Raw genomic sequence first — 27,478 nt, forward strand, 5'->3', positions numbered from 1 at the left:
AGGATACGATTACCTCCACCTTTGTGTTTCGCACCGTCCGAACATTTCTTTCGCGACTTTGAAAGCTTCCCGCCGACAATGGCCGCCATCCATCTGTTACGCTGATGGGTAGAAGCTCGAGCAAGTAACGTATAGTCTTGAACGTAGGACATTGTAGCCCTTTGTGCGTGTGAATTATTCACACTTCTAGGTTTACACAGCCATGGGGCAGGTGAGGTAATGCGGACATGAGCTTGTTGCCGAAGATCTGACACGCTAACCTGTGTGTCGAGACGCCAAATCCTTATCACGTTGTGTAAAATCTTCCAAGAGTCCACCAAACAATGGCGTTTCCTTCGGTCGCTCCAAATCAAATAAAACTCTTCCTTTATTATCAGACGGGAGTTGGTGGTCGTCTGCGGCCCGCTCGCTTCCTTCCTCGGACGTAAACACACCCGTTGGTTCAACACACACATTTCTGCAAATTCCTTCCTTTTATTCATCTTCACACACTTTCCCAGCTTGTTAGTCCCTCATTTTGATGCCTCTTTGACAAGCCCGTGGAAGTGTTTTTGCATGAAACCCAATCTGTGTTCTTTTTTTTTTTTCAATAAATCCTGGCCTCAGGCGACTTGGCAGGTTCATCATGTTGACAGGAAGCTGATGGTGTCAAAGATGCAGCTGTAGCTGTGGTTTGGCCGCAGTTTGTTGTGATGTCATTTCGGCGTGTAGCGTCCTCACACCCTTCCCTCCCTGCCCCTCCCCTGCCCCTCCCCTATCCCCGCTGGTCTTTTGTGGCTCGCTGCGGGGGTTCAAGTGCGTCGTCATAGCATCGCCCCTGGAGATGACACCTTGGAGAGAGGGAATCTTCAACCGTTGGGTCAATAGTCTCATGGGAGGGAGGGGGGGAGCAGGCAGCATTTGATTTGCCCCCCCAGTCCTGCTCTTGGTTACGGTGCGCCCCTCCTTCCTACTGCTTTTCTCATCTTCATCTCATCTGCTTCTCGCTTGACTGAGCTCAAGAGGGATGCTGAGATCCTAATCGCTGACACGACATGTTTCTCTGCAGGTGGTCACACAACCCTTGTATTTTTTTTTTTCTCCTCAACTTTCCCCCCCCTCTCATTTGTCGGATTTTTGATTGGTTTATTTGCTCCTGGCGGCACAAAGTGTGTCATTTCCTGGGAGGGAAAAAAAACACCCTGGGGAGTTGGTAACTTTTGTCTTTCAGGCTCTCATTTCCAGACTTGCCCGCTTTGGCCTTTTCTATATTTGCCTTTTTTTTCTTTCACCCTTCTCTTTTGTTTACAGCCCCGCCTGTATCTCATTACTCTAATCCCATGTATGTAGAGGACTGCTGAGTTTTTTTATTTTTTTTATAGCGCCACTTCTCGTATAAATAAAAAATAGCCACTGTATTATTGCAATTCGGCAAATCCTGCACGTTAATTAGAGGAAACATTAAATTCCCAAGCCTAGAGTTGTTCATAAACTTCTCATGTTTGATATTTTTAAAAAAAATAATACAAATAAATGGATTGGGAGCCTTATTTTCTAAGCTGATTCACATTTTTTGCAGATCAACATTAGCCAAGTCCCGCTGGAGGTATTAGCCTAGTTTGTAACTCGTAGGTGTGAGCGAGTAACAATGGGCCTTTTTTTTCTCGGCCAAAGAGAAGAAGGATTGGGCGACAGGTTAAAATGAAGCTATTTTATTTTGAAAAAAAAAAAAATCTAATTTATTCCAGCCCAACATCGGGCGCCTGGGGATCCCCCACGGACCATCCGGAGAGAAAGTGGCAGTGGTTGCCGTTGACGACTGCGACATCTCCATGGCGATCCGATTCGGGAAGCAGATTGGGAACTACTCGTGCGCCGCTCAAGGAACGCAAACCGGACAGAAAAAGTAAAATCATACACACACAAAGACGTGACTTAAATAAATACTTGATTACTTCCTCACACATGATACATCCTGCCTGAGCCAATCTTGACCTGAGAATGCACCGTTTATGCAAACATCTGAGTATTCAGAGGTTAAAGCTTTCTTTGTTGGTTATTGTATCACATTAAATCTCCGTTAAGCCGTCGGCGTTTGATGTTTAGTAAGCGGCCTATCCGTCTTACTTGACCTACAATGCTCAATCTGACTCTTGTTGCTGTGATGCTAGCAGATTAGCCTTGTGACAAATTTAAGACCTTTACCTCACTTGGCTTTTTTTTTTTTTTTTGTGGGAAGAAAACACAACTGGCAGTTTCACACACTGTATATTTATTTATTTATTGATTTATTGATTTATTGATTTATTGATTGATTTATTTATTTTATTTTATTTTATTTTATTTTATTTTATTTTATTTTAATTTAATTTAATTTAATTTAATTTAATTTTATGTTATGTTATGTTATGTTATGTTATGTTATGTTATGTTATGTTATGTTATGTTATGTTATGTTATGTTATGTTATGTTATGTTATGTTATGTTATGTTATTTTATTTTATTTTTACAGATCGCTGGACTTGACCGGCCCGCTGTTACTCGGCGGCGTCCCCAATTTACCCGAGGACTTCCCGGTACGAAATCGAGATTTTGTGGGCTGCATGAAGAACCTGAGCATCGATAGCAGGGCCGTAGACATGGCGAGCTACATCGCTAACAACGGCACCACAGCAGGTCGGTCACATTTAACGTGGTGGAATTACACTCGATTGAATGCTATTTAACCTTTACGGTATTTATTATTATTTTTTTTTTTAGGTTGCCCTGCAAAGAGAAACTTCTGCACACCTGGTGTGTGTATAAACGGAGGCGTGTGTGTCAGCAAGTGGAACACGTACAGCTGCGACTGCCCCACCGGCTACGGCGGGAGGAACTGCGAACAAGGTTCAGAAAAGTTTTATACGTTAGCATTTTTGCTATCGCTTATTTTTCCGTTACTGCCAACAGTGATGCCGTCGCCTCAGTTCTTTGACGGCAAGGCGTTGGTGTCGTGGAGCGAGCCGGACATCACCATCGCCATCCCCTGGTACATGGGCCTCATGTTCCGGACGCGGCAACCAGCCGGGACCTTGATGCAAGCCAACGCCGGGACCTCTTCCACGATCAACCTCATGGTGGGTGATCCTAAAACCGTAATTCTCCGTTTCTTTTTTTTTTTTAATCATTTTTATCGGGACAGGTGAGCGAGCAACAGGTGAGAATGGAAGTGCTGCTCATGGAACAGATAGTGGCGTCGCTGAGCTTTCCGCAAGTTCGAGTCAACGACGGGGAGTGGCACCACCTACTGGTGGAGCTGAGAAGCGTGAAGGATGGCAAGGCGCTCCGATACGTGGCGGCTGTTTCTTTGGACCACGGAATGTACAAGGTAGCATTTGGGCTGATCTGGTTTTTAATGTACGGGATTTTAATCGTGGTTTTCCTAAACAGAAGTCAGTGGTGATCGGGAACGACTTGCCGGGTTTGAAGCTTCAAACTCTTCATGTCGGAGGTTTGCCTGGAGAGGGGAACCACGTCAGGGAAGGATTTGTCGGCTGCATACAGGTGAGTAAACGTAGATTTCTAACTCGACGTTGGATGATAACACTTTGCCGTATTAGGGCGTCCGCATGGGCGAGACGTCCACCAACGTGGCCAACGTGATCATGTCTCGCGGCTTGAAGATCCGCGTGGAGGAGGGCTGCGACCTGGCCGACCCGTGCGACGCCAACATCTGCCCCGAGAACAGCCACTGCAGCGATGATTGGAGCACACACACGTGTGTGTGCGACCCAGGTACGCTACTAAGCATCCCAACCAAAATATCTCGTCTCATCTGCGTTTTGTCTTGAAGGCTATTTTGGAAACGAGTGCGTGGACGCCTGTCAGCTCAACCCGTGCGAGCATGTTTCCACCTGCGCTCGCAAGCCCAGTTCCTCTCATGGTTATACTTGCGAGTGTGGGCACAACTACTACGGGCAGTACTGCGAAAACAAGTAAGTACGCGAGATACGTTAACCTGATGCGATGGCGTGACAGCAAAAATTTGTGTGAAACCAGAGTGGAGAAATCGTGTCCTCAAGGTTGGTGGGGCAGTCCCGTGTGCGGCCCCTGCGGTTGCAACATCAGCCGGGGATTTCATAACGACTGTAACAAGACGACGGGAGAGTGTCGCTGTAAGGTATGATCACTGCGATTAATTTTTATTATTATTATTATTTTTTATTTATATTTTTACTTTTTTTTTATTATTTATATTTGATTATTTTTATTTTATTATGTTATTTCATTATTTCTATTTTATTATGTTATTTCATTATTTCTATTTGATTGTTTGATTATTTTTTATCATTTTAATTTCATTATTTTTATTATTATATTTATTTTTATGATTTAAAAGTTATTATTTTGATTTCATTGTTATTTCATTATTTCTATTTTATTATGTTATTACATTATTTCTATTTTATTATGTTATTTCATTATTTCTATTTGATTATTTGATTATTTTTATCATTTTAATTTGATTATTTTTATTATTAGATTTATTTTTATGATTTAAAAGTTATTATTTTGATTTCATTGTTATTTCATTATTTCTATTTTATTATGTTATTTCATTATTTCTATTTGATTGTTTGATTATTTTTATCATTTTAATTTGATTATTTTTATTATTAGATTTATTTTTATGATTTAAAAGTTATTATTTAGATTTCATTGTTATTTCATTATTTCTATTTTATTATGTTATTTCATTATTTCTATTTTATTATGTTATTTCATTATTTCTATTATTTTTATTTGATTATTTTTATAATTTTAATTTCGTTATTTTTATTATTATATTTATTTTTATGATTTAAAAGTTATTATTTTGACTGTGTGTCAACATTTCCCGCCGCAGGAGAACCACTACCGACCAGAAGGAGAAGACACCTGCTACCCGTGCGACTGCTTCTCGGTCGGTTCCGAGTTTCGAACCTGCGACCCGCTCACCGGCCAGTGCCCCTGCAAGGGCGGGGTCATTGGCCGCCAATGCAACCGTTGCGATAACCCCTTCGCCGAAGTCACACCCAACGGATGCGAAGGTACACAACATTAAGTGTCCCTCACATCTGCCGCTTGAGCTCGCTTTCCGCCTTTTGTCGCCGGCCAGTCAAGCAGAAGAAGCCAGCTCGCCGTTTGGGCTTTCTTGGCAACGGGTACAATACAGTAGCACTGAATGGAAGACAGAAGAAGAATGCCGCTGGAGCTCAGTGTTTGACCTTAGCGAACGTGCGGGGACTTTGAATTTGGGACATTTTTGTTCTGGTGTCTTCCTCCCACAGTGGTGTACGAAGGCTGCCCCAAAGCGTTTGACTCCGGGATTTGGTGGCCCAAGACCAAATTTGGACGCCCGGCCGCCATGAATTGTCCCAAAGGTTCTATCGGTGAGTTGCTGAGCTACGTCGCCATGACAACACTTTTGTTGAGTGACTTTGTTCCCTGACATTCAGCCATGAATGAAAACAAGGACACTTAAAGCGTCTTTTTTTTTTTCACGGAATTTAATGTGCTTATTAAATCGTCTATGTTTTAGGAACGGCCGTTCGCCATTGTAGCGACGAAAAAGGCTGGTTGTCGCCCGAGCTGTTCAACTGCACTGCCGCTTCTTTCGCTCAGCTCACGAAACTGGTGATTACTTCGCAAAATGTAGAATTAAATACCCGAAGCAATATCCAACTCCGACTACTGTTATTTAAAAATGATCTGCTTTTTGTTCAGAATGAAGAGCTACGTCGAAATACCTCCAGGATGGACGGCGAGCGGTCGAAGAGCATCGTGCGCTTGCTCCACGGCGCCACCAACGAAGCCAGGAGTTACTACGGAAACGACGTGAAGACGGCAGCTCAGCTGCTGAATCACGTGTTGCAGTTCGAGAGTCGCCAGGCGGGATTCGACCTCACCGCCTCCAAGGACGCCGAATTCAACGAGGTAGGGGAGACAATTAATAAAAAAAATACAATAATTTTTTTTTTTGAGTGATGTTTTCATAATTGACCCTCAACTAGAATTTGATCCGAGCCGGAAGTGCCATCCTGGACCCGGACACGAAAGGGCACTGGGAGCAAATCCAGAAGACAGACGGCGGGACTGCCCACCTGCTTCGGAATTTTGAGGATTATGCAAATACTCTTGCGAGGAACGTGAGGAAAACCTACCTAAAACCCTTCACCATTGTCACGGACAACATGAGTGAGTAGCAGTACTAATTAATTTTTACTTATATTTTATTTTATTTTATTTTATTTTATTTTTTTATTTTTAATAATAATAAGACATTATGACCTCATCAACTTTTGTCCACGCTTCCATTTTCTGTCCTTCCAGTATTTTCCGTGGACTACCTAGACGTGTCGGACCCCCAGAAGGCGACATTCCCCCACTTCCATGACATCGATGAAGAATATTCAGAAGAACTCGAATCCTCTATTCACTTCCCTCACTTCAATCTACTCGGTCAGCGACACAAAGGTACGAAAAACGCTCACCTCGATTCGTCATTTGTGCTTACGTCGCTTCTTCACATCGATTAGCGGAGCCTACAACGGCGCCTGCAGCCCAGACCGGGACCCCCCTCGTGGAGGGCCACACCTCGTATGACAGAACCCGGCGTCATCTGGAGTCCGCTATCCATCTCCCGGTTGCCGTGGTGATAGTGTACAAATCGCTGGGGAAGCTGCTTCCGGAAAGATTTGACCCGGATCGCAGAAGTCTAAGGTAGACTGGATCTTCTCACCGTGTATAGATCAGAATAATTTAGGATTTTTTTTTTCTCTCAGAGTCCCGAACCGCCCGGTGATCAACACAGCAATTGTAAGCGCCACGGTCCACAGCGAGGGTCCCCCTCTCCCGTTGGTCCTGGACCCTCCCATCACTCTGGAGTACTCGCTGCTGGAGACAGAGGAGAGGACCAAGCCCGTCTGCGTCTTCTGGAACCACTCCATCGCGTGCGTTGGACGCCGAAAATCCCACGTTGGTATGCTGAGTTAACACGTGTGTGTGCGTTTAGGATCGGAGGGACGGGTGGTTGGTCCTCCAAAGGTTGCGAGGTGCTTGAGAGGAACAACAGCCACATTAGCTGTCAATGTAACCACATGACCAGCTTTGCCGTTCTCATGGACGTGTCCAAACGAGAGGTACCGAGGTCATTTCAATGGAATATTCCGGCGAGTTTTTCTCACTTCTCTCTTCTCGCAGCACGGCGATGTTCTCCCCCTGAAAATCGTCACCTACGCCACAGTGTCCGTCTCCCTGTTCCTGCTCCTGCTCACCTTGATCCTACTGTGCCTGCTCCGCCGACTGCGCTCCAATCTGCACGTTATTCACAGGAACCTGGTGGCGGCGCTCTTCTTTTCCGAACTCGTCTTCCTGCTCGGGATCAATCAGACGGACAATCCGGTGAGAGGAAATGTTGATTTGTTGTGAGGAAACAATTAAAAAAAAAAAAATTCTAAAAATGGAGGTAGAGGCCCCCCTTAGCCCCAATGTAGCGCCACCCCTGCTTCTTCTTTGGCATATTTTTGTGGTTAAACTAAAAATAATATATTTATATATATATATATATATATAAATAACATAAATAAATATAATAATAAATATATAATATAATATAAATAATATAAATAATATAAATAATATATAAATAATATATATAATAAATAATAATATAAATATAATATAAATCATTTTTGAATAAAAACAACGGTCTCAAGTAAAGTATATTTTTGTGGTTAAACTTAAAATAATATATTTATATATATATAAATAACATAAATAAATATAATAATAAATATATAATATAATATAAATAATATAAATAATATAAATAATATATAAATAATATATATAATAAATAATAATATAAATCATTTTTGAATAAAAACAACGGTCTCAAGTCAAATAATGTCTCGGAACGTTTACAGTAGGCACCGTGCACACACACACTGTTGGATCATAAGATGTCGGAATACTTTTGAAGTCTCCACACACACGCACACACACTTCCCTGGAGACATGCCGCGACTGGTACCTGTCTCTTAAAGGAGGCCTCGGCGGTAGACCCTGAGGCAAGCATTCTAATTCAACCTGATAAATCTCTCCCATGTGTCGTGTTATTTTTTTTTTTTTCTCTCAGGTTGGACACTTAGTCTTGGGGAGGTATTAGAGTAGGATTTAAAAGTGCTTTTAGTCCACCCTAATGGAGATAAGACCTCTTTGTACCTCCAGAGGGGATAATGGGTCATTGTTGGTACTTTCCAGATGCATCTAGAGCTTGACTGTTTGAATTCTTTCTTTTGCAGTTTGTTTGTACAGTCATCGCCATCCTCCTGCATTATTTCTACATGTGCACCTTTGCGTGGATGTTCGTAGAAGGTCTGCATATCTACCGCATGCTCACAGAGTTGCGCAACATCAACCATGGTCACATGAGGTTCTACTACGCCATGGGTTGGGGCATCCCGGCGATCATCACCGGTAAAATTTTGTCTTGAACGAGCATCCGGGATGTGTATCGACATTGGTTTTCTCGGGTTTTAGGTTTGGCTGTCGGCTTGGACCCTCAAGGTTACGGGAACCCCGATTTTTGTTGGCTGTCTGTGCACGACACGCTCATTTGGAGCTTCGCGGGACCCATCTTTGTCGTGGTCTTGGTGTGTTTTTTGCCTTCAAATAATCAACGTGGTGGCAAAGCATCAGCTCAGAATTACTTATGTTTTTTTTTTAATCCATAGGTGAACATTGTGATCTTTATTTTGGCTGCCAAGGCTTCCTGTGGTCGCAGGCAGAAGGCGGTTGAAAAGTCAGGCGCTATGTAAGTTTTGATATTTCAATCTGGCCTTAAAATTGCTGATTAAAAATAATTGTGAATCCCTCTTCAGCCCAGCACTACGCATGGCCTTCCTACTGCTGCTACTCATCAGCGCCACCTGGCTGCTCGGCCTGATGGCAGTCAACAGCGACGTCCTTACCTTCCACTACCTGTTTGCCGGTTTCAGTTGTCTGCAGGTGACTCCCGACTCTAACTGTATCCCAAATTGTGTATTACCTCAGTATGGGGTTCCACAGGGTTCAATGTCGAGTCCCCTACTGTTTTCTGGCTTTGTTGTTTTTCTGGGACCACCTCACTCCTTCCCTTCTATTTCCAGGGTATCTTCATTTTCTTCTTCCACATCATCTTCAACAAAGATGTGAGAAAGCATCTCAAGAACATCTTCACCGGGAAGAAAAACCTCCCGGATGAGACGGGCACCACACGGGCTTCTTTGCTCACAGTGAGGAACCGCTCGCATTCTCGACTTTTTTGTTGACGTTTTTTTTACTGACTAGTCACGGTGGTTTGCAGCGCTCCCTCAACTGCAACAACACGGACGACGGGCTCATGTACCGCGCCGCCGGGGGCGAGTCCAACGTTTCCCTGGACAGCACGCTCAGGTCAGGAAAGAGCCGCAGCAGCTACCTGGCTTACGCACTCAGGAGGTACACTGACCGCATGGCCGCTTCTACTTATGCATGCATGACTCACAATCACTAACACACCACAAACTCACTTTTTTTTTGCCGATTGGATCAAAGTGAGTCAGGATACTCGTTCAGTAGCTTCGGATTCCTTACTGGGGGGGTTTAACAGGTATTAGATAGGGCTGTGCTCATAAATCTGTCATTGGGTAATATGAGATGACCCAGAGGTTAATGGATGGGGGGGGGGGTACGTGGCGTGCCGCCTGGTACCGGAGGCGAGCTAGTGGGGTCGATGTAGGCATGAGGTTGGAGCAATTTATGACTGACACGCGCATGCATAGTTGTCTGTTGGTTCGCCAGGAACGTATTTGTCCTCCAGCCAGAGTCTCCTCAGCTTCAGGTGGAGAGGATGGAATGCGAGACATCAATCTTAAGAAAATCCTTTTTCGTTTCTTTTGGGTCCAAGCAGGGAGGAGTCGGGCCAGAAGCCCAGCGTGTCATCCGGAACGGCCAAAGGACACACAGATCTTGATGGACCTCTCTTCCGAAGAAGTGGCTCCAAGGCAGATGGTGAGTGCCAAGGGATTGGAAAAGATTCAAGCGGAGGGTTTCATCTGATCGCCCGTCCTTCCTGGCTTTAGACTCCGACTCGGATAGCGAGCTGTCATTGGAGGAGAACAGCTCCTCCTACGCTTCGTCTCACTCGTCGGATAGCGAGGACGACGACATCGACGTCAAGCCAAAGTGGAATAACGAGAGGCAGCCGGTTCATAGCACACCGAAAGGTAGAGGTGTGTTTTCATGCAGGATAAAGTATTTCGGATTATTTTTTAAACAGCCCTATTTAACATGCAGTACGTTCTCCTAAATTTTGAAGTGGACTCAGTGTCCAATCACGTGACGCCGTACTGGCCGACGGACGCCACCACGGCTAGCGACAGCGAGGAACCCGGCGCTCCGGAGAGGCTGCGTGTGGAGACCAAGGTGAACGTGGAGCTGCACCCGGAGACCAAGATCAACCACATCGGAGAGCGGGACAGGCTGGAGACATCTCAGGACCGAGACAAGCAGGCGCAGGAGGTCATGACGCCGACCGGTCAAACAAACAGCAACCACCAGCCAGAACAGAGAAAAGGTCTGGGATTTTTTTTTTAACCTTGTGTCCTAAGTGAAGAACTTAAAAGGACAACTTTCTGTTTCCGTCAGGGATCCTGAAGAACAAGATCAGCTACCCGCCCCCCCTGACCGACAAGAACATGAAGAACCGTCTCCGGGAGAAGCTCAGCGACTACAACTCGCCCACCATCACCTCGGCGCCACCAAACTACAACACGGCCGCCTCCCCGTCTCCAACGTCAGTCAACATCATGGCGCCGTCATCCCGCCGGGCCTCGCTGGCCTCCAGCGACGGCGGTCGCCCCGGCAACAACGGCTCGCTGGTCAAACCGGCCGTGCCGTCGCGGCCGCAGATCGCCATCAGCTCATCGCCGGCGGGGGTCTATCGGGACACTAACGGCGGGATGGCCATGCACTTGAAGTCGGGGGCGGTCAACGGCGGCAACGGCACAGACTCAGAGTGAGTAGCGCCCTCTAGTGGTATGCAAAAGAATAACCACCCAGTTACTTCCCAGCCTTTTCCCAACGCTAAGCTAAATGCTAACGTGTTTTCATAACATCCCGCATAACCACTTCCTTCAACCCTTTGCATTCACCCCGCATGTTTTGTGCACCCCCCCCCTCCCCTTCCTGAAATCCCCGCATGTTAACAGTGGCAGTAACGAGACTTCGATCTGACCTGTTAGGGACATCCAGACCAGCCCACCATTATGAGAAGAGAAGACGGGACCCAGGGAGACCCGCGTCCATCTCTCGGTGGCCTTTCTCCGGAGATCAGTATTAGCCAGTAGAAGGAAAGAAGGAACGATAAAGGGAACAAAAGAGGATGGAACCTGAGTGCCAAATGCATCAGAGGATTAAAAGGGGGAGAAGAGACTGAAGAAGATGAAGACGCCCCCCCCCCCCCCCTCCCCTTGGAATGTATTGCAAATGTGACTTGTAGGAAACACGTTGGTACATTAGTCCAATAGGATTTCAAGGAAGGCAACTAAACAAGTGCTCCTTTTTGTTTCACTTTTTGAACTCAAATGAAAAAGTTTGGGGAAACGATGACTCGAACGATCAGGAGATGAACGCCGAAGCCTTCCAAATGGATTTTAAGTTGAAAGAAAGAGAGCACTATGGAAGGATGGAAATGTTGAAGCACTATAAAGCCGTTTCTCACACTTGTCGTGAAGATTTTGCCCGTTCTCACCGGGATTCTCCAGTTCAAATCCACCTCGCAGCTAAATTTTGAAGTTATGTTTACCGCTCACAAAGGTGCCTTCGTCTTGTTTCCGCCTATGTTCTGCCTGTGTGATCAATATTGTTAATACGTCATTTTTGTAATGTTTGGACACTGGAAATATTTTGTAACATAATGTATATTTATTTTTTATGGTTCTATGACACTGGAGTTCAAAATCGGTCAAATTAAATATGTTGGATTTGTACTTGAGTGTGTGTGTGTGCCATTCTAGAAATGAAAGAATAATATCAGTGCAGATAAGAACGTTACCTTACAAGGTTATGAGGCTGTTCGACATTATTTGCATTTTTTTTCCCACAGCTCAGAGCACTCACACGAGGCCCGCCGGCTTTCCGAGGTAAGCCCTAAGATATTGTCAAGCATGTTAACGAGTGGAATTTTTCTCCAGAGTTCACGCAGCAGATTATCAATGAGGTCTGTAGTATTTATAAATTGGCCTAAAATTCACATTTGACTAGATACTGTTCATGCACGCATATTGTCTGCTGCCACAAAGCGTATTATGTGAAAGGTTAGAAGGCTGGGTCAAATTGCAAGCCTATTGGGGCGTTTGTTGCCATGGCGACCAATATCTCCACATAGTTTGGAAAAAAATATAAGTGCACCTTATGTTTGTTATTGGTGCATTTATTTGGTTAATTAGTTTCAGGTATCAAATTATATTATCCGCACTAAACAGAGCGACGCTTTAAAAATTATAATTTATAATTCTAAATGCAATGCTGCCCTCTTGTGGAAAACATTTGAAAAATCATTACACTTCAGTTTTAAGGCGGGATGCTGCCCTCTTGCGGCCATGGGTCCGAATGATCATATCTCCTTTCCCGTTCCATTGTGATCGATCTAATGAGCATAACAAACCCTGGATTTAATGTAACAAGTGTTCAAAAACATCAGTGGTTTTGATTAACGCCACTTGAGTGCGTTTATGACTAATATCAATTTAATTTTAATTTATTTGACAAATTGTGGACTTGTTGTTCATGTGGGGTATCCCTCCCTCCCTTGCGAGGCCCCTTTAAGACACCCCTCTGACGTCACTTCCGCGGCCCTTCCCTCACTGTCACCAGTGCGAAAGCAACAAGAGGAGAAGGTAGCGTCTCCGCTGCAAGCCCCGGGCTAAGGCTAACGGTGCACTTCTCGCTCCCGGGTGGAGGGACGACACCGCCGTTTCCTGGTTGTCTCCATCTGCTAGGACACATAAAAAAAGAGACGAGGCTCCATTTTTGACGTTCTCGTGATGTATTGAGTGAGGGGAGCAGCTATTTTTTTTCACCGCAACACTGGCGTGGATTTGGACGTCCTGAGCAGCAGGTGTACTGACGGATAAACGAAGGCCAATCTCAGTGTTCATGAAACTTTGCTACGATTTGCGAGCAGGGTAAGCAAATATGTTTTTTTATTCACACTTTATTTGGAAATGCGCACTTAGGGGGGTTGTTAATCTGTGGCGCGTGCCGTGGTGCGTTTACGGAACCTGATAAAATGACGGTAAGTTTCTGTGTTTTCATGCGCGCTTAAAATGAAGTAATTTATAATTGTTGAAATTGTTTACAAAAAAATGAAACGTCTACGGGAATAGTATCATAATTTATGCTATCTTGGCCTTCTGTGGTGGTTTAAAAGCAGCAAAACAATGATCGTCTACCTCCAAGACGCCCTAGTTAATTAATTACATTTATACAATGTTATATGGAATATTCTTTTTAATATTTTTTTGGTGGGACGGTATTGTTTTTGGTATACAGTATAATTTTTTTTAGTGTTATAACCCACCTCCAATAAACTGGGGAAAATATTTTGAAAAATCTGAATCAAAACAAATGGAAAAATTGGCAAATTATGGAAAACAGAACAAAATATTATAAAAAAAAACCTGAATCAATTATTACAAAGAAATATTAAAATAAAAAAATATAATATATAATATAATTATATAATTAATTATATTATTATATATATATATATATATATATATATATATATATATATATATATATAATATAAACAAAAACTGAAACAAAATTATTCCAAAGAAATATTAAAATAAAAAAATATCATATATAATTATATAAATTAATTATATTATAATATAATTATATATATATATATTATATATATATATAAAATATAATATAATATAATATATAATAAAAATATAAGAAATATTAATGCAATTGCAATATAAATTTGTACAATTACAGTCTCTTTAAAAAAAATAAATAAATAAAAGTGCAGATTGTTCTGAAGTGTTGTGCTGCCTAATAGTACACGTGGGAAGGTCGGATGGTTCAAATGACAGGACGCCTCCCTGTCGCATTCCGAGAAAACGTACTCCCACTTGACATTGGAAGAAAACCAAATTCGACTCTCAATCACTATGATGACTCATACTTAACATTTTGTGAGATTTGTTGTATTTTGCAATATGTATCTGAACACAACTTGGGTTGTCCAGTCTGGTAAATTCCACTTGAGAAATTGACCAGCTGTTCACAACCTATTGATCATCGCTGTTTACGTAACCTCGGTGATGTAATCGCAACATTCCAGTTGGCAGAACTAATTAATTTATGAAAACTAAATGTCGTGCTGAGTGACTAAAATAATCCCACGGACCCGGTGTTGCCTTTTCACACTTTGTAGTTGCTCAGCCATCTTGACGTAGCCCCCCCCGAGGGGTTGCATTAGAAGCCCCGCCATTTCTTTAATAAAATACAATATGCTGTATTCTATTTTTAACACTTTAATATAGGGCAGGTTTAGTTCTTGTGTGCCTTTTTATAGCATGTAATCCACGAGCGGCTGTGATTGGCTACTGCAGCGTCTGTGACCTGCAAGGCCACTACAGGTCATTGGAAGAAGATTACACAGCCTGACTTGCACATCATGAGTAAAAATGGCGACAAGTTATTTCTTAATTGTCAATTTTTAGATGTCTTCATCAGCCTGCCCACCAGTTGAAGCTGCAGTCACAGCAGCCCCTGCGTGGGTGCGGAATGTTGACAGAATTCTAAAAACTGAACAGGTTGCTACTATCGTATAGGGAAATGCTCGACTAGACTCTGTTTGCTTTCAGGTACGTCTCGGTACACACGTTTTATCGGCAAGTCTCCGCGTTTATATTTCTATTCTGCTCCGAGCCGCTGTATTATATAAGGACATGAAAGTTTGATAAGCGTCAGTTCAAGTCATATCAAGAGGAGGTTGCAGCAGAAGCGTGAATGAGTGGGACTATTCTTGTCGTCCATCAGATTGGGACCAAATAATGGACACCCCTTTTTTTTTTTTTTTTTTTTTAGTTAGTAAGGTGTTGTTGGAGTGGCCATTTTCCAGCTGTGTACATTTAAAAATGAGATTATATCCTAAAATAAGGTACACAATCTCAAATAAATACATAAAATAATAATTGAACATTGTTAAATTGTAAGCTCCGGTAGTTAATATTTTTTTCACTGCTTGGAGCTCTTGTTTCATTACTGCCACCTACAGGACTGGAGTGGAATATGCTACGACTTATCTCTGGTCAAATTTAGTGCCCCGGCTATTTCATGTATTATATCTTTGTTCCCGATGGACAGGCTGAACTAGTTTGTCAACAGTCAATAGAGCACGATAGCACAACGCAGACGTTATGTCTGCAATCTCTCCCGCCACGGAAACGAGGCCAACTGATGCGCTGCGGTCACAGACGTGTCAGGCGGGTTAAAAGGATACGCTTGTCACGGGTTCCGACACGCGCACATCCTGTGCAGGCCGACTTTAAGAAGCTGACTCTGCTCCGTCTTCCCCCCCAACAGGGTTGCCGTCCGCCATGTTAAGCTAAAGCCCAGGTGCGCGGTGTTGACCATGCTCAAGCGCCTGGACAAGATCCGCTTCCGAGGCCCGAGGACGCGGGACGATTTCCCCGAGCTGGGAGACTCGCCGCCCGCCTCCGACAACGAATGTAGCGACGAGGTGGCGCCCAAGCGCCCGGCCAACGACGAGCCTCCGCGAGACCCCGTAGGTGCTCCTCGAAACGCGACGCCCATTTTTAGATGATCAATGGCGGAATTCCGACAATTGTATTTTGAGTTTTGCCCGCGCCAGTGTGTCTGCCCATCGGGGAGCGCATCATTTACGCCACCATGCCGATGACTCACTCTCAGAAAACCCAGCTCAGCATTGTGCCAAGTGTCGAGAATATTCACCTCGGAGACGGCGAGGCGAGGTTCGACCTCACGTAACCTTTCCGCTGATGCAGAAGCAGCCAATTGATTGAAAAGGGAAATTACAATCGCTATTAATACCCCAACGCCGCGGCAACCTCATTAGGTGATGCTTTTTCATCCATATTTCAGGCATGGGGATTTTTTTTTCCTTTTTTTTTTTCCCCCCCTCACTTGTTTAGCGTGCCTCCCCAAATGCGGGTGGCTGCCTGTCTGGCTCTGCTTGTCGGCGAGGGTGAAGCTTCCGCAGTGCGCGAGCGTGTGTTCCTCTTAAAGGAGCCGTGCGGCGCATCACCCTGCAGTGGTGGCTTGCGCGAGCATCCATCTTTCCCCGCCTTGCACGTTCCCTCATCGCTCGCTGTTGCTAAAAAAAAAAAAAAAACGGGGAATCCTACTCTTTCTCTCCTCCCGGCTAGATCTGAACCAGGAAAGAGGAAACGCTAGTGTGAGTCACTCGGTGTGCGTCTGCTAAAGCCATCCTGAGAGATGTTTTATAATGGAAGCCTTACATTTCAAGATGGGGATGTATTTTTCAATATTCTGCATGGATATTTTTTTGTTTGTTTCCACAGGCTGGCTCAGGGTCTCCCATCATGGCAGCGGCCATCCAGGACTTCCAGAGATCCGAGTCGGAACGACTGAATGAAGTGAAAGGACACTTGGAAATTGCCTTACTGGAGAAACACTTTCTGCGTGAGTATTCTGCGTAAAAGTTGGCGTCATCACAAACTATGTGGAAGTGAGTTGAAGCCCGGCAGCCATTTTGTGACATGTCGATCCAGTGTAGCGTCTCACCTATATAGCGTCCTATAATGGACCGTCCATCCTTTCTTCCCTTTTCTTCACTTCATATCTATTAAGGGGACCAATGTGAGAGCGAGAGAGCACCTCAGGCTATGTCCTCCCCTCACCTCCCCCTCATAATGCCTCCTGCCGGAGCCAAAAGAGCCCGATTTATTGTCAAGACGCACGCTGCGGGCTCGTCTTCCTTCCTCGCCGGCTTCTCTTTTCGCTTCTCATCTTTCTCGCTGACTTTGACAGCTCTTTCGGGTATTCTGTCTCCACCAGGCTTTTGCTTTCAATGGCTCTACTTTATGTCTGTGAGATGTCACAGCTGCCATTATTCACTGGAAAACTCACCTATTAGCTGTTTTGCGCACTGGCGGAGAGAAAAATAGTGCTTCGGTGCCATCGTTTGGCATCCAGGGGTAAAGGAACCAAGCCTTGTCGAATGTATAAAAAGTGCTATGTCGCCCTCTTGTGGAAGCGGCAGGCGATTACACACTTGTCTTCACGAAGTTTTAAGCTACAATGGCTAAATTGAAGCGAAATAATTATTTTTCCGAGTCAGAGGTGTAGGCGTTGGCGCGTTCTCGCTTTCTTTCACACATCTTTTGGCTCTCCTTCCTAAAATAATCCCGGGACCCACGCTGCATGCTAAAACAAACAACCCCACTCCGAGGTGTATTGTGTTCTGACCCACACCGGGACACATAAGTTTCCATTCGAAACGATGTGTGTGTGTGTGTGTGTGTGTGTGAACACGGTGACCCATGCCCTCCCTTTGCCATTGCTCGCCATTGGCCGGGGGCTATTATAATCGGTTAATACGTAACCATGTGGACATGAGATCCCATAAATGTTGCCTACTTCTGTTTTTTTTTTTTCATTTTAACTCGGAAGGATTTCATTACACTTGGAGGTGTCAGCTGTGACTTTTGTTGACCTTGGGTTAGCGTTTACTTCCTGTTTCCTCGCCCACCTATTGAATTGCTCCCGCTCGGGTCGGACGCCTGGTGTCATGCCACCCACCCCCACTTTCCTCTTTCCAACCGCTGCGTTCTATTTTTTGATCAAGGTGTCTTCCTGTTTGAGCCGCCCTCCGCCATTTGCAATGACATTAGCTAATTACAGAAACTATCAGAATTTTAAAGCGTACGATAATACCAGATTAGCGTGGCGTCGAGCACCGTATGGGAAAAACAATCGATGGCGGATCAATGTAGCACGCCGCGCTTACAGGAAAGCGTAAACTGCATTAGCCACGTCGATGGCGCCTCACTGTAACCTTGAATGAATTAACCACCGTGATGAAAAGCTATGTGTAAACAAAAAGGGGGCGGAGCTTCATTTGAAATAGGACCGAAACGCCGCCGCCGCCGCGTACGCTTGCCGCATACGAATGTGTCGAAGATGACTCCCTTTTATGTGAGCCACAAATTAGTTTTTTTATCGGCTTGGTTTGAGCAGTGTTGCTTTCTGAGAGCTGATTGAAAGCGATCGCGCTCATTGCGGCGGAGCACGCCGTTCTATACTGACCCGGCCGATCAATGCGGTGTCCCAGCTGCTGTTCCACTTCACGCTGGGATGAAAACACACACACACACTGCTGCCGTGGAGCATCATAGTGCAACTGAAGGTCAGAGATGAAGCGAGTTTGTACACTAGTGCGGCATTTTTTTTTTTTTTTTTTAAGCTCGATTGCATGTGCAACAGTGCACAGCCTTCCTCAAAATTTGATCATTTACTTGGAAATGTTCCCTCATGCTTTTCTGGCAAACAATAAGCCCGGGTGGCCTTTTGTTTTTGTGTTGTTGGTGGAAACAAGTAGACGTGAAGCTCCAAGCTTGCACAACATCGCTCGTGTCACGAGTGCAGTCAGCAGCTTGTGGCGACAAAGTGAAACTAAGAGACAAAGTGGAATTTAGGCCACTGGGAGAACGTAAGAAGCCAATGACAGACACGAGATAAAATAAAGCCCGATTGCGTCATAGCCACGGCAAGTTGTGCGCTGAGACTTCCCTCTGTCTCCATGAACCTTAATGACCTCCCAGCATCACCTCATGAAAAGCGCCTTTGTCCGTGTTCCTGAATGCAAAAAGTTCTCACAGTTCTTTTGAGGCCCAGCCAAACCTTTGCTGGAAAAGCGCTCGATGCAAAAGTCCGCTTCGTTATCAGAACAATATTTGGAATGGATTACAAATTCCAGGCCTTCTTACGGTGCAGGCCCCACCTCTCGCAACCTCCAGTGGGCCCCCCCCTCCTCTAGTTCCTCAGTCCGTTTCTGAGCGCAAGCAGTCTTCCATCACGTCGATTCAACGAGATGATGGCATTTAAGGACTTTGGGACGTGCTAATCGAAAAGGGCAGCCGTGGATCTGTTTCAAGATCGACCCAAAGCGGCCTCCCTGCCGGGCCGCTCCAGCGTCCCGACGAGCGGTCGGCTCCAGAGGCGGATGGGGGTGTGCAAGGTGGACGACTTCAGCTTTGATAGCTTCGATCTGCTCTACGCCGGAGCGGTCGATAGGTTGAAGAGCCACAAAAGTAAGTTTGGCGCTTTCATGGTCCAGACTTGATTTTTAGAAGCAAAACATCTGATACAAAGATCTGGATTCGGTTCTAGAGCAGGTTCGACTCCTGGTTCCCTCACTCCAGTTCGCTAATTTCCTAATAGGTTTACCTAACAACCGCAGCTCTCCTGGCACCGCTAAGCTACCCACCGCTAAGCTAGCCACCGCTAAGCTGCTTAGCTCGTTGAACCCTTTGACGACCTTTCCACTCTAGGCACGCTCATAGATTGGCATCAACAAAGGAAGTAGCCACCATGATTAAAATCGGTATCAAATGTTTGAAGTTCATTTCGAAAACCAAAAGCCTTATTATTTGTCGGCGATATTATAAAGGGCACCCGCACTTTGTCCCCTGGGGGGGTTTTGCTCTTTTGTTCTGACTTTATTGCCTTCCGTCCTTAAATATTCATGCATCCCTTTAGTCGGCAGACAAAGGACAGAGAGGAAACGCAGCCCGTGCTGTTCTCCTAAGTCCCGACACCCGAGACCATTCGCTGTCGGAGGCCGGTGGGTTGGCTTAATGGGACAGAGCTAAAGGTGAAAGCCGGGCTTCTGCGTCACGTGATTTGGAGTTGCAGGAACGTGGCGTCCAATTCCAAAATGATTGTATTGGATTGAAAACAGTTTGGAAAGGACTTGAAATCGGGGGTTTGTATCATGAGATTTTCGTTAATGTCTTCCAGAGGAGGAGTTGAGGAAGCTACGCGAGGAGACCAATGTGGACTCCCTGCGGCAGGAACTGGAGAGGGAGCGAAGCAAGCGCCTCGACCTGGAGCAGAAGATGGGCGACGTGCTTAAATCCAGGTAAAAAAACCATCAATCAATGGCAACTAAGGACGTCAATGGGAGTTAACGTGTTTACCGGATTTTTTTTTTTTTTTTTTTTTACTATTCAAGATCAGCAAAAAAAAATTGGATTGTAAAACTCGATAAAGCACAATGAATTAGCCATGTTTTGCAAATACGCCGCAAATGGAACGCATCTAATATTAATGCGAGCCTCTTAACCGGCCAATAAAACTCACCATTGCGCAAAATGAAAGGCCTCTTATGTTGTGGCTAATGCTAATGTTTATCACATACTTAAAAGCCACTTTAGCGCTCGTGGTGCTTATTTATCGGCCACCGCTACGTCGCTAGCATTAGCAACCTCCGACTGTGTTTAATTGATGAGCCAAAGTGGTTGGCAGAAAATATTTAATCGGCTCCAAATATATTGAACACTCTAATTGTAGGTCTTCAACCAAGATATTGAAAGGAGATTTTATGTTCTCGGCACGGAAACGCAAAGTGGAACGTCCAAGACAGTTCAGCAGATTGTCCCGTCCTGTTTGGAATTGTCTTGTAGTAAACATCCATGGCGAAGGAGGCGTCGGAGGAGCTTGACGGCTAAAAATAGAACGTTCTGGTCACGCGGGGAAGTTTCCATGTGGGAAGAGAATAGTCTTAGTTAAATTTAGTCACTAACGCCGTCAGCCGACTGAGCTGGCCTAGATACAGCGTATGGAGATTTCCGGAATGTTACGAGCGGGAGCGTTTCTGTTTTGCCATATATGCTAACTGAAAGTGAAATATTTAAAAAAAAAAATCCATTTCCACATTTTTTTTTTTCTTGACTTCCCCCAGGCTGGAGGATTCCCCGCCGCAACCTCCTAGAAAACAACAGTCACCATCTAATAATGGAACAGGTAAGCCCCCGAGGGAGGGGGGGAGGGAGGAGAAATAAATAGCTTTGGAGGGAAAGTCCATCCAAACAGGAAATGACAAGGTGTGTGTGAGATAGAAAGCGGGAGAGGAAAGGGAAGTTTTTTTTTGGGAAGTCCGGGTTATTCTTGACATCATCAAGCGAAGGACATGCACAATAGCAAGAATCCCGTTTGCTATTTTTAGCATGTTTTGAGCTAGCTTCTGTACGGACCACCTTTAAGTGTGAAAAGTTAAATACAACAGAATTTTTTTCTTGGTGGTAGCGGACAAGCAGCAGCAGCAGAAGGAAGTGTGGAGCTCGCGGCTGCAGAAATGGTTGCACGAGCGCTTCGGCGTCTACATAGAAGATTTCCGCTTCCAACCCGAGGAGAGCACCGTGGAGGCCGAGGAACCGCTAAGTGCTAAAAGGTGGGAAGGAGCCGGCGAGTAATGCCAACATGTCTCCGCTTTTGTCCACTATTGATTTTTCAAGCAGATTTATGGTCGCTCTGAGGATAAATTGTTTTGTTTGCGCATTCTAAGTTTCCGTGTTTGTCTCCCCCCCCTCCGTCCAGGTTGACAGAAAACATGAGGCGACTCAGTAAGTACTCACGACAGCCATCTTTGGAAAATATTCTATATCGTGATTTCAGTTGAATCATATTTATTCTTTCAGAGCGAGGAGCTCGGCCTGTCACCAACTTCTTAAGGAACCTCTCGGCCTTATCCAATTGGCACTCTGTCTACACCTCAGCTATCGCCTTCATTGTGAGCATCACTGGCAATTTATTATTTTTTATTTGGATTACCTAAAATATGTTTGTCTAATTGTGTTTCAGATCTACATGAATGCTGCTTGGCATGGCTGGGCCTTCCCCATGTTCCTCTTCCTGGCCATTTTGCGCTTGTCCTTAAATTACCTCATCGCTAGGTAACGTCTGAAGGATGCGTCTGGAAGTGACACTTGGAAGCTGATGTTTTTTTTTTTTTTTGCAGAGGTTGGAGGATACAGTGGAGCATTGTGCCTGAGGTCTCTGAACCCATGGTAGGTGCTGTTTTCCTCGTGTGTGATGTCACAAGCTAGCATGCTAGCTGTTGTTATTAATATGAGCCTCGTGGTTTGTTTGTGCCCCTCAGGATCCCCCAAAGGAAGACCTGACCGTGTCCGAGAAGTTTCAACTGGTTCTTGACGTTGCGCAAAAAGCACAGGTGCTTCCACAAACGAAACAATTGCGCAATATCGTGTAGTAGATAATGAAAGATTTATCGAGCATCTTATTTGCAAAGTAATCTCCTGTAACTTTTAAATGCAAGCTGTTGACCTAGTTTTTTTTTTCTTTTCACAGAACCTTTTTGGGAAGATGGCGGACGTTTTAGAGAAGATAAAAAAGTAAGTTGAACTAGTTGCGCGTTCTACTAAGACTTCCTGCCGAGCCGTGGTGAAAATCGACATCTGTTGTGATTTCTTTTTTTTTTTTTTTTTTCCCTTCCCTGCAGCCTTTTCATGTGGGTGCAGCCGGAGAGCACCCGCAAATTGTACATCTGCCTGTGGGTGGCTTTCATCACCTCCTGCGTGTTGCCGTACAAACTCATGGGCTTCATGATGGGTAAAAAAAAAAAGCAAGAGGCGCTTTATTCCGACGCGTTCACACTGTAATCCTCCTTTTCAGGCCTCTACGCCGGCATCAAGTTCTTCATCATAGACTTCCTGTTCAAGAGCTGCCCCAAGCTGCGCGACAAGTACGACACGCCGTACATCGTGTGGAACAGCCTCCCCACCGACCCCCAGCTCAAGGAGCGGACCAACGCCACCGTGTCTCGAAGGGTAGGCCACGCCCCCTTGCACCTTGCAGAGCATCTGAAAGGGCTTAGCCGTGGAAAAAAATATGCCTAATGCCGCCAACGGGGATTATTCCCATTTCTCATTTCTGTCGGCTAATGCAAAAAAAAAATATCTGACGTTTAATCAGGTGTGTACCTGTGAAAGGCTTTGTGGTTGCGTCACAATCCGGCTGCGTTGGGTTACATAATTCAGAAGCGTGTTAATATTTTATTATTTTAATTATGAGCACTTAAAAAAAATCAGTTCAGGTGCCATATGTGGAAAAGGTGTTATGTCAGAAATGTTCACATTTGTTTTACTCTATTTTTCATCATCTGCCTCTCGTTACTGCCCCCTGTGGTCGTCTCTGGGTATCACAGGCATGAGTGTCGTGGCCTCAGTCACAGGATGTTGTCCTCTCCTTTTTTTTTTCTCTCTCTATCTCTCTTTCTCAGCTCTCTGCCACAGAGAAGGTAGGGCCTTTGCTGTGTCTCCCTTTGGTTCCTCTGCCCGAGTGTGGTCAATGGGAATTGGTGGTCGATAGTTCCTCCCTTGCTACTTTTAGTTTAGTGTTTATTAGTTGTCGTTTTAGTTGATTTTGTTTTTTAAAAATCATATAGGGAGTTCAGTGCAATATAAAGAAAACGTGTATCTTCTAAATAATTCCATAAACCACAAAAGCTCATGTATGAAGATGACGGAGATGCTTTTTAAAGGGCTTGTTTCCTGTTTTTTTTTTTGTCGTGTTCAGGTGCAGCCCGTGGCTTCCCGAGGCAGCTTAGCCACGGTGCCGTGTGGCGTGAGCCGCGAGGAGGATGCCGGCCGCTCCCACAGCACCAAGAAGGGCGCCTTCCATGAGGTCTTCAACCTGTCTGAGTCAGAGCGCCCCCTGCCAGGTGAGAGTCTGCCACTGCGGACTGGCATCTCGGGATTATGAGCCGGTTTCTAATTTTTGAATGCTTCGGCAGTGTGCGAGAACGGCTGGAGGTGTTGCTTGATAAACCGAGACCGAAAAATGCCCACCGACTACATCAGGAACGGGATGCTGTACGTCACAGAGAAGTAAGTAGAACATGTCTCCAAGGATTTTTTTTTTCTTCCCCACTCTCATCAAAGTGCCACACAGAAACGACGCATTAATGATGCTACCTTCTCTGTGTGTCCTCCAGTTACTTGTGCTTTGAGAGCTCCAGTTCCAGGTCGGGCTCCTCCAAGAAGAATAAAGTCATCAAACTGGTGGACATTACTGACATACAAAAGGTGACGACTGCTTGGAAAAAAAAAATAGTTGAAAGTTGAAATTAACCTTTTTTTAATTTATTTTTTATTTCCTCCAGTACAAGGTGCTTTCTGTCCTACCAGGAAGTGGAATGGGCATCTCAATCGCAACTCCTTCCACTCAGAAGGTACCAAGACATTAAAATACATGAACAATGCTAAAGAAACTAATTTCAACGTTTTGGGCCGATGATACCAAAGCAAAAAAGAGTCGCTCGCGAATGATAGATTTGACTCTCCCGTCTCCTCCAGCCGCTGGTGTTCGGCGCCATGATCCACAGAGATGAAGCCTTCGAGGCCATCTTCACGCAGTACACCAAGGTGATCACCACCAGCAAGCCACCGGCAGCCGCCGCCGCCGCCGCCTCTGCTGAAATTTAGACGCCTACCGTCGAAGCTGCGACTGCCATCCCACTTCTTCCTGGGCGCATTTTGTTTTTTTAATTTAACACAATGCTAGCGAGGGGAGGCTGGTCCTCCCCGGTCAACTGACCGCGTCCCTCAGTGTCGTTCCTCTTGTGTGCGTGTTGCATGTGTGACAAAAATTGTTTTTTTTGTTTTAAAATCTTCTTCCAGTAATGTGAGTCTTCACCGTCATGACTGGAGCTTTAAGGAAAAATTCTCAACTGACCATTTTTGAAGCGTTTTATCTGATCTCAAGCGTGTACCGTACAAAGCCTTTGTCTTAGTTCACGGTCGCTTTGCTTTGGTGTTTTTTGTGTAAATGTCAAACTACTTTGTCGCTTTTTTTTTTTTTTTTTTTGGTCCAGATATGCCTTTTCTTACCCGTTTGGACTGATGACTGACTGAGCACAACAGAGAACATCTCTCATTTCAGCACAACGTGGTACTAAATAGGCTCTTATTCCATTTCTCCCTGCACTTTATTATGACAGTCATTCAACTGGACATTTTCAATGCGGTGATTGAACAGCAGAGAAATTTTTGCGGAAGAGTCAAGCTGGTCTTAACTCCTCCGAGGTGTGGAAATGTACTGCCAAACTCAACTTGGCTTCTGTTGAGTGTTTTGAGGTCATTAGTCCCCTCCAGATTCAGACACACAAAAAAAGGCCTTGACATTTGAATATTTATGATGCTAAGTCATGGCTAAACCCCAAGGTTCCACATAAAAGGACATTCAAAAATGTCAAGGTTGCACAAATCATTTTGGAAATGAGTAAACTGGATATGATATTGCCATACATGCAATTGACCGGTTCGTACAGTGACATTTTATTTTTTTATTGTTGTTTTTTGTCTTGTTAGCACGATGTGATTGGATGTCGTCTTAAAAGCTTTCTACCAGAAGCCTTTTTGTTGTTGGTTTCATATGAGAAGCACAGAATGTATCATGTTGTTTTATTTCTTTTTTTTAATTTTTTTTTTTTTTTGCCAAATGTTTTATCTGCCATGTTCTGCCTAAGCTCATGTTTACACTAGCTTGTAAATTATTTTGATTTCTTTTTCTTTGCAGTTTGAATTCCTTTTCCCGTTTTGGGAGTTTTGACAACTGCAGTAGTTTAATTCTCGTTCGATCACGTGATTTGCTTTTTAACCAATAGGAAGCCAGGAGGTAATTACCGCTCAATACCGTGTTTTTTTCTTACTAGTCAGATTTGACATTTTTACGTGATTTTTATTTGAAATATCCTTTACTTAATGACTCACTGAAACACTGTGAGCTGTTTTTGAAGTAACTAAAAAAGTAATTTGCGCTCATAATTATTCTAGGCACTTTAGACCGAAACGCATCGACAGGCTCCAAAGCCTTTGGGAGACGCCACGCTTGGTGGCAAATGGCCTCAATGTGACTCAAAAGGTAAAATTAAATGTCAGTTCTGTTTTATGGAGCTGAAATGATACTGTCTGGTGTGCTATTATGTGCCAGGCAGACGTTAATTTACACGACTACCTTCATTTCCTTCTTTTTGACTCGCTATCGTGGTTTGTTGAATTTGGATACAAATGTACAGTGACGTCAATTAAAACCGCTGGGTTTTCAAAAAAAAACATACGTTTATTGTAACGCATAATGTGATGTACATTTTTTTTTTAAGTAAACGGATTTAAGGTATGTTTTGTTTCCTGTGTCCTTTGTGGCTGTCACCGAACATGCTAACAGGTGTGTAAATTTTATTATTATTCACAACACTCAACCATAACACCATTCAGTCTTAATTAATCCAAAATGTCTATGTTATCAAATTTATTTGCGTTAATGCCAGGACTCCTAATTTATTTAGAATGCTAACAAAATAGAAGTAATTTTTTGTTTCACCCTGCAGTACCACATGTTGCCACAGGAGGGCAGACTTGTCGGTTCAGCCACTCTAAGTCAAAGGTCAGTTTCCCACTTGTTTTATACATTATGCTTTTTCTTTACGGATTATATCACTATAGTGCTGTCAAATTTGTTGATTTTAGTCCCAGAATAACTTAATAGAACTGTCATTTTCTTTCGTACAGTACCACATCTCGCCACTGGAGTGCACTGCTGTACAAGTCATCATTAGTTCAGCCCAGGTGAGTTGCCCACTTATTTTGTAAATAATTTTTTGCGTTATCTATAACTAGAGTGGTGCTTTCAAACATCAACAAACAAGCAAAAGAAATAAACTTTTACTATGATTTTCTATTCATTGCAAAGGGACCTTGAAATTGTATTGGAAAGGCTCCATTGTGTCAAATATTTGTTGCTACCTGACTATTATTTTCAAATTTATAACTATAAATTGAGTTGTTTGGTGTATAAATTACTCTCCTGAATATGTAATTACTCAGAGCTGTGGGAGTCAGTATATTGTAGTTCTCTTTATTTATTTGCATTTTGATTATTGGGGGAATAGCCATTGCAACAATGAAATGATGACAAAATACACTGCATAATTTACAACAAAGTATCAAATAATAAAATAGCTGCAATTAAAAATAACTCAAATATTTCACCTTTCCAGAATAAGTCATTTGACCCCAACCATTAACTGATAATTTTCCTCTCGGCGCTAATATTAGAAACACTAACATTAGCCTGCGAAGATTAACCACGGGGGAGGCAAATGTGCCGTCAATTTCTTATCGGGATGACAGGTCGACACCGTCCGGGGATGATAGAAATATGCAATATAGATTAGCCGGGACCAGAATAAACGAGGGGCCACTTGAGCTGCTTAATGTCCCGCGTGTCTCTGTGATGTATCGAACACAAGAAGTTATGTTAATGAGGTCATTAATTAAGCTAATTTGCATTCATTAGAGAATAATTCCAAGTCAGCGTGCTTGTCCTCACATAATGGAACGTATTAATGGG

At 44.1% G+C, this 27,478-nt stretch overlaps 2 protein-coding genes across 17 annotated transcripts in view; both read left to right on the top strand.

Annotated features, from left to right (window-relative positions):
- Positions 1–12,012, top strand: part of celsr1a (cadherin EGF LAG seven-pass G-type receptor 1a) — a 31,526-nt gene extending 19,514 nt beyond the window's left edge. For 2 of the 15 annotated variants that reach the window (XM_049760914.2, XM_049760925.2), the window contains 30 exons: positions 1,728–1,885; positions 2,493–2,656; positions 2,741–2,866; positions 2,930–3,096; positions 3,162–3,347; positions 3,410–3,523; positions 3,580–3,754; positions 3,813–3,954; positions 4,019–4,139; positions 4,866–5,049; positions 5,290–5,391; positions 5,541–5,653; positions 5,726–5,935; positions 6,013–6,196; positions 6,332–6,475; positions 6,538–6,721; positions 6,784–6,951; positions 7,014–7,140; positions 7,202–7,402; positions 8,305–8,479; positions 8,543–8,655; positions 8,737–8,816; positions 8,884–9,010; positions 9,151–9,276; positions 9,348–9,481; positions 9,930–10,033; positions 10,105–10,254; positions 10,341–10,598; positions 10,670–11,039; positions 11,266–12,012. In XM_049760914.2, coding sequence (XP_049616871.1) covers positions 1,728–1,885; positions 2,493–2,656; positions 2,741–2,866; positions 2,930–3,096; positions 3,162–3,347; positions 3,410–3,523; positions 3,580–3,754; positions 3,813–3,954; positions 4,019–4,139; positions 4,866–5,049; positions 5,290–5,391; positions 5,541–5,653; positions 5,726–5,935; positions 6,013–6,196; positions 6,332–6,475; positions 6,538–6,721; positions 6,784–6,951; positions 7,014–7,140; positions 7,202–7,402; positions 8,305–8,479; positions 8,543–8,655; positions 8,737–8,816; positions 8,884–9,010; positions 9,151–9,276; positions 9,348–9,481; positions 9,930–10,033; positions 10,105–10,254; positions 10,341–10,598; positions 10,670–11,039; positions 11,266–11,293 — 4,635 coding nt within the window. In that variant the 3' untranslated portion in view covers positions 11,294–12,012. Of the gene's footprint in view, positions 1–1,727; positions 1,886–2,492; positions 2,657–2,740; positions 2,867–2,929; positions 3,097–3,161; positions 3,348–3,409; positions 3,524–3,579; positions 3,755–3,812; positions 3,955–4,018; positions 4,140–4,865; positions 5,050–5,289; positions 5,392–5,540; positions 5,654–5,725; positions 5,936–6,012; positions 6,197–6,331; positions 6,476–6,537; positions 6,722–6,783; positions 6,952–7,013; positions 7,141–7,201; positions 7,403–8,304; positions 8,480–8,542; positions 8,656–8,736; positions 8,817–8,883; positions 9,011–9,150; positions 9,277–9,347; positions 9,482–9,929; positions 10,034–10,104; positions 10,255–10,340; positions 10,599–10,669; positions 11,040–11,232 lie in introns of all 15 variants that reach the window. The other 13 variants (XM_049760920.2, XM_049760926.2, XM_049760916.2 and 10 more) reach the window with 12 other exon arrangements.
- Positions 12,013–12,884: 872 nt separating this feature from the next.
- gramd4a (GRAM domain containing 4a) lies at positions 12,885–26,245 on the top strand. Of its 2 annotated transcripts, XM_049761066.1 has the most exons (19): positions 12,885–13,209; positions 15,629–15,830; positions 16,609–16,729; positions 20,069–20,189; positions 21,012–21,073; positions 21,356–21,500; positions 21,647–21,672; positions 21,748–21,839; positions 21,911–22,002; positions 22,068–22,116; positions 22,209–22,280; positions 22,418–22,461; positions 22,569–22,678; positions 22,742–22,896; positions 23,645–23,789; positions 23,862–23,955; positions 24,063–24,153; positions 24,231–24,299; positions 24,424–26,245. In XM_049761066.1, the coding sequence occupies exons 1-19, from the start codon at positions 13,181–13,183 to the stop codon at positions 24,550–24,552; spliced, it is 1,848 nt and encodes a 615-aa protein (XP_049617023.1). In that variant the 5' UTR covers positions 12,885–13,180; the 3' UTR covers positions 24,553–26,245. The 2 variants fall into 2 exon arrangements, with proteins under 2 accessions (XP_049617023.1, XP_049617025.1); XM_049761068.2 differs by lacking the exons at positions 12,885–13,209; positions 15,629–15,830; positions 16,609–16,729 and adding an exon at positions 16,738–19,359.
- Positions 26,246–27,478: the final 1,233 nt, after the last annotated feature.

Source organism: Syngnathus scovelli, chromosome 22 (assembly GCF_024217435.2).
Source record: "Syngnathus scovelli strain Florida chromosome 22, RoL_Ssco_1.2, whole genome shotgun sequence".
Lineage (NCBI taxonomy): Eukaryota > Metazoa > Chordata > Actinopteri > Syngnathiformes > Syngnathidae > Syngnathus > Syngnathus scovelli.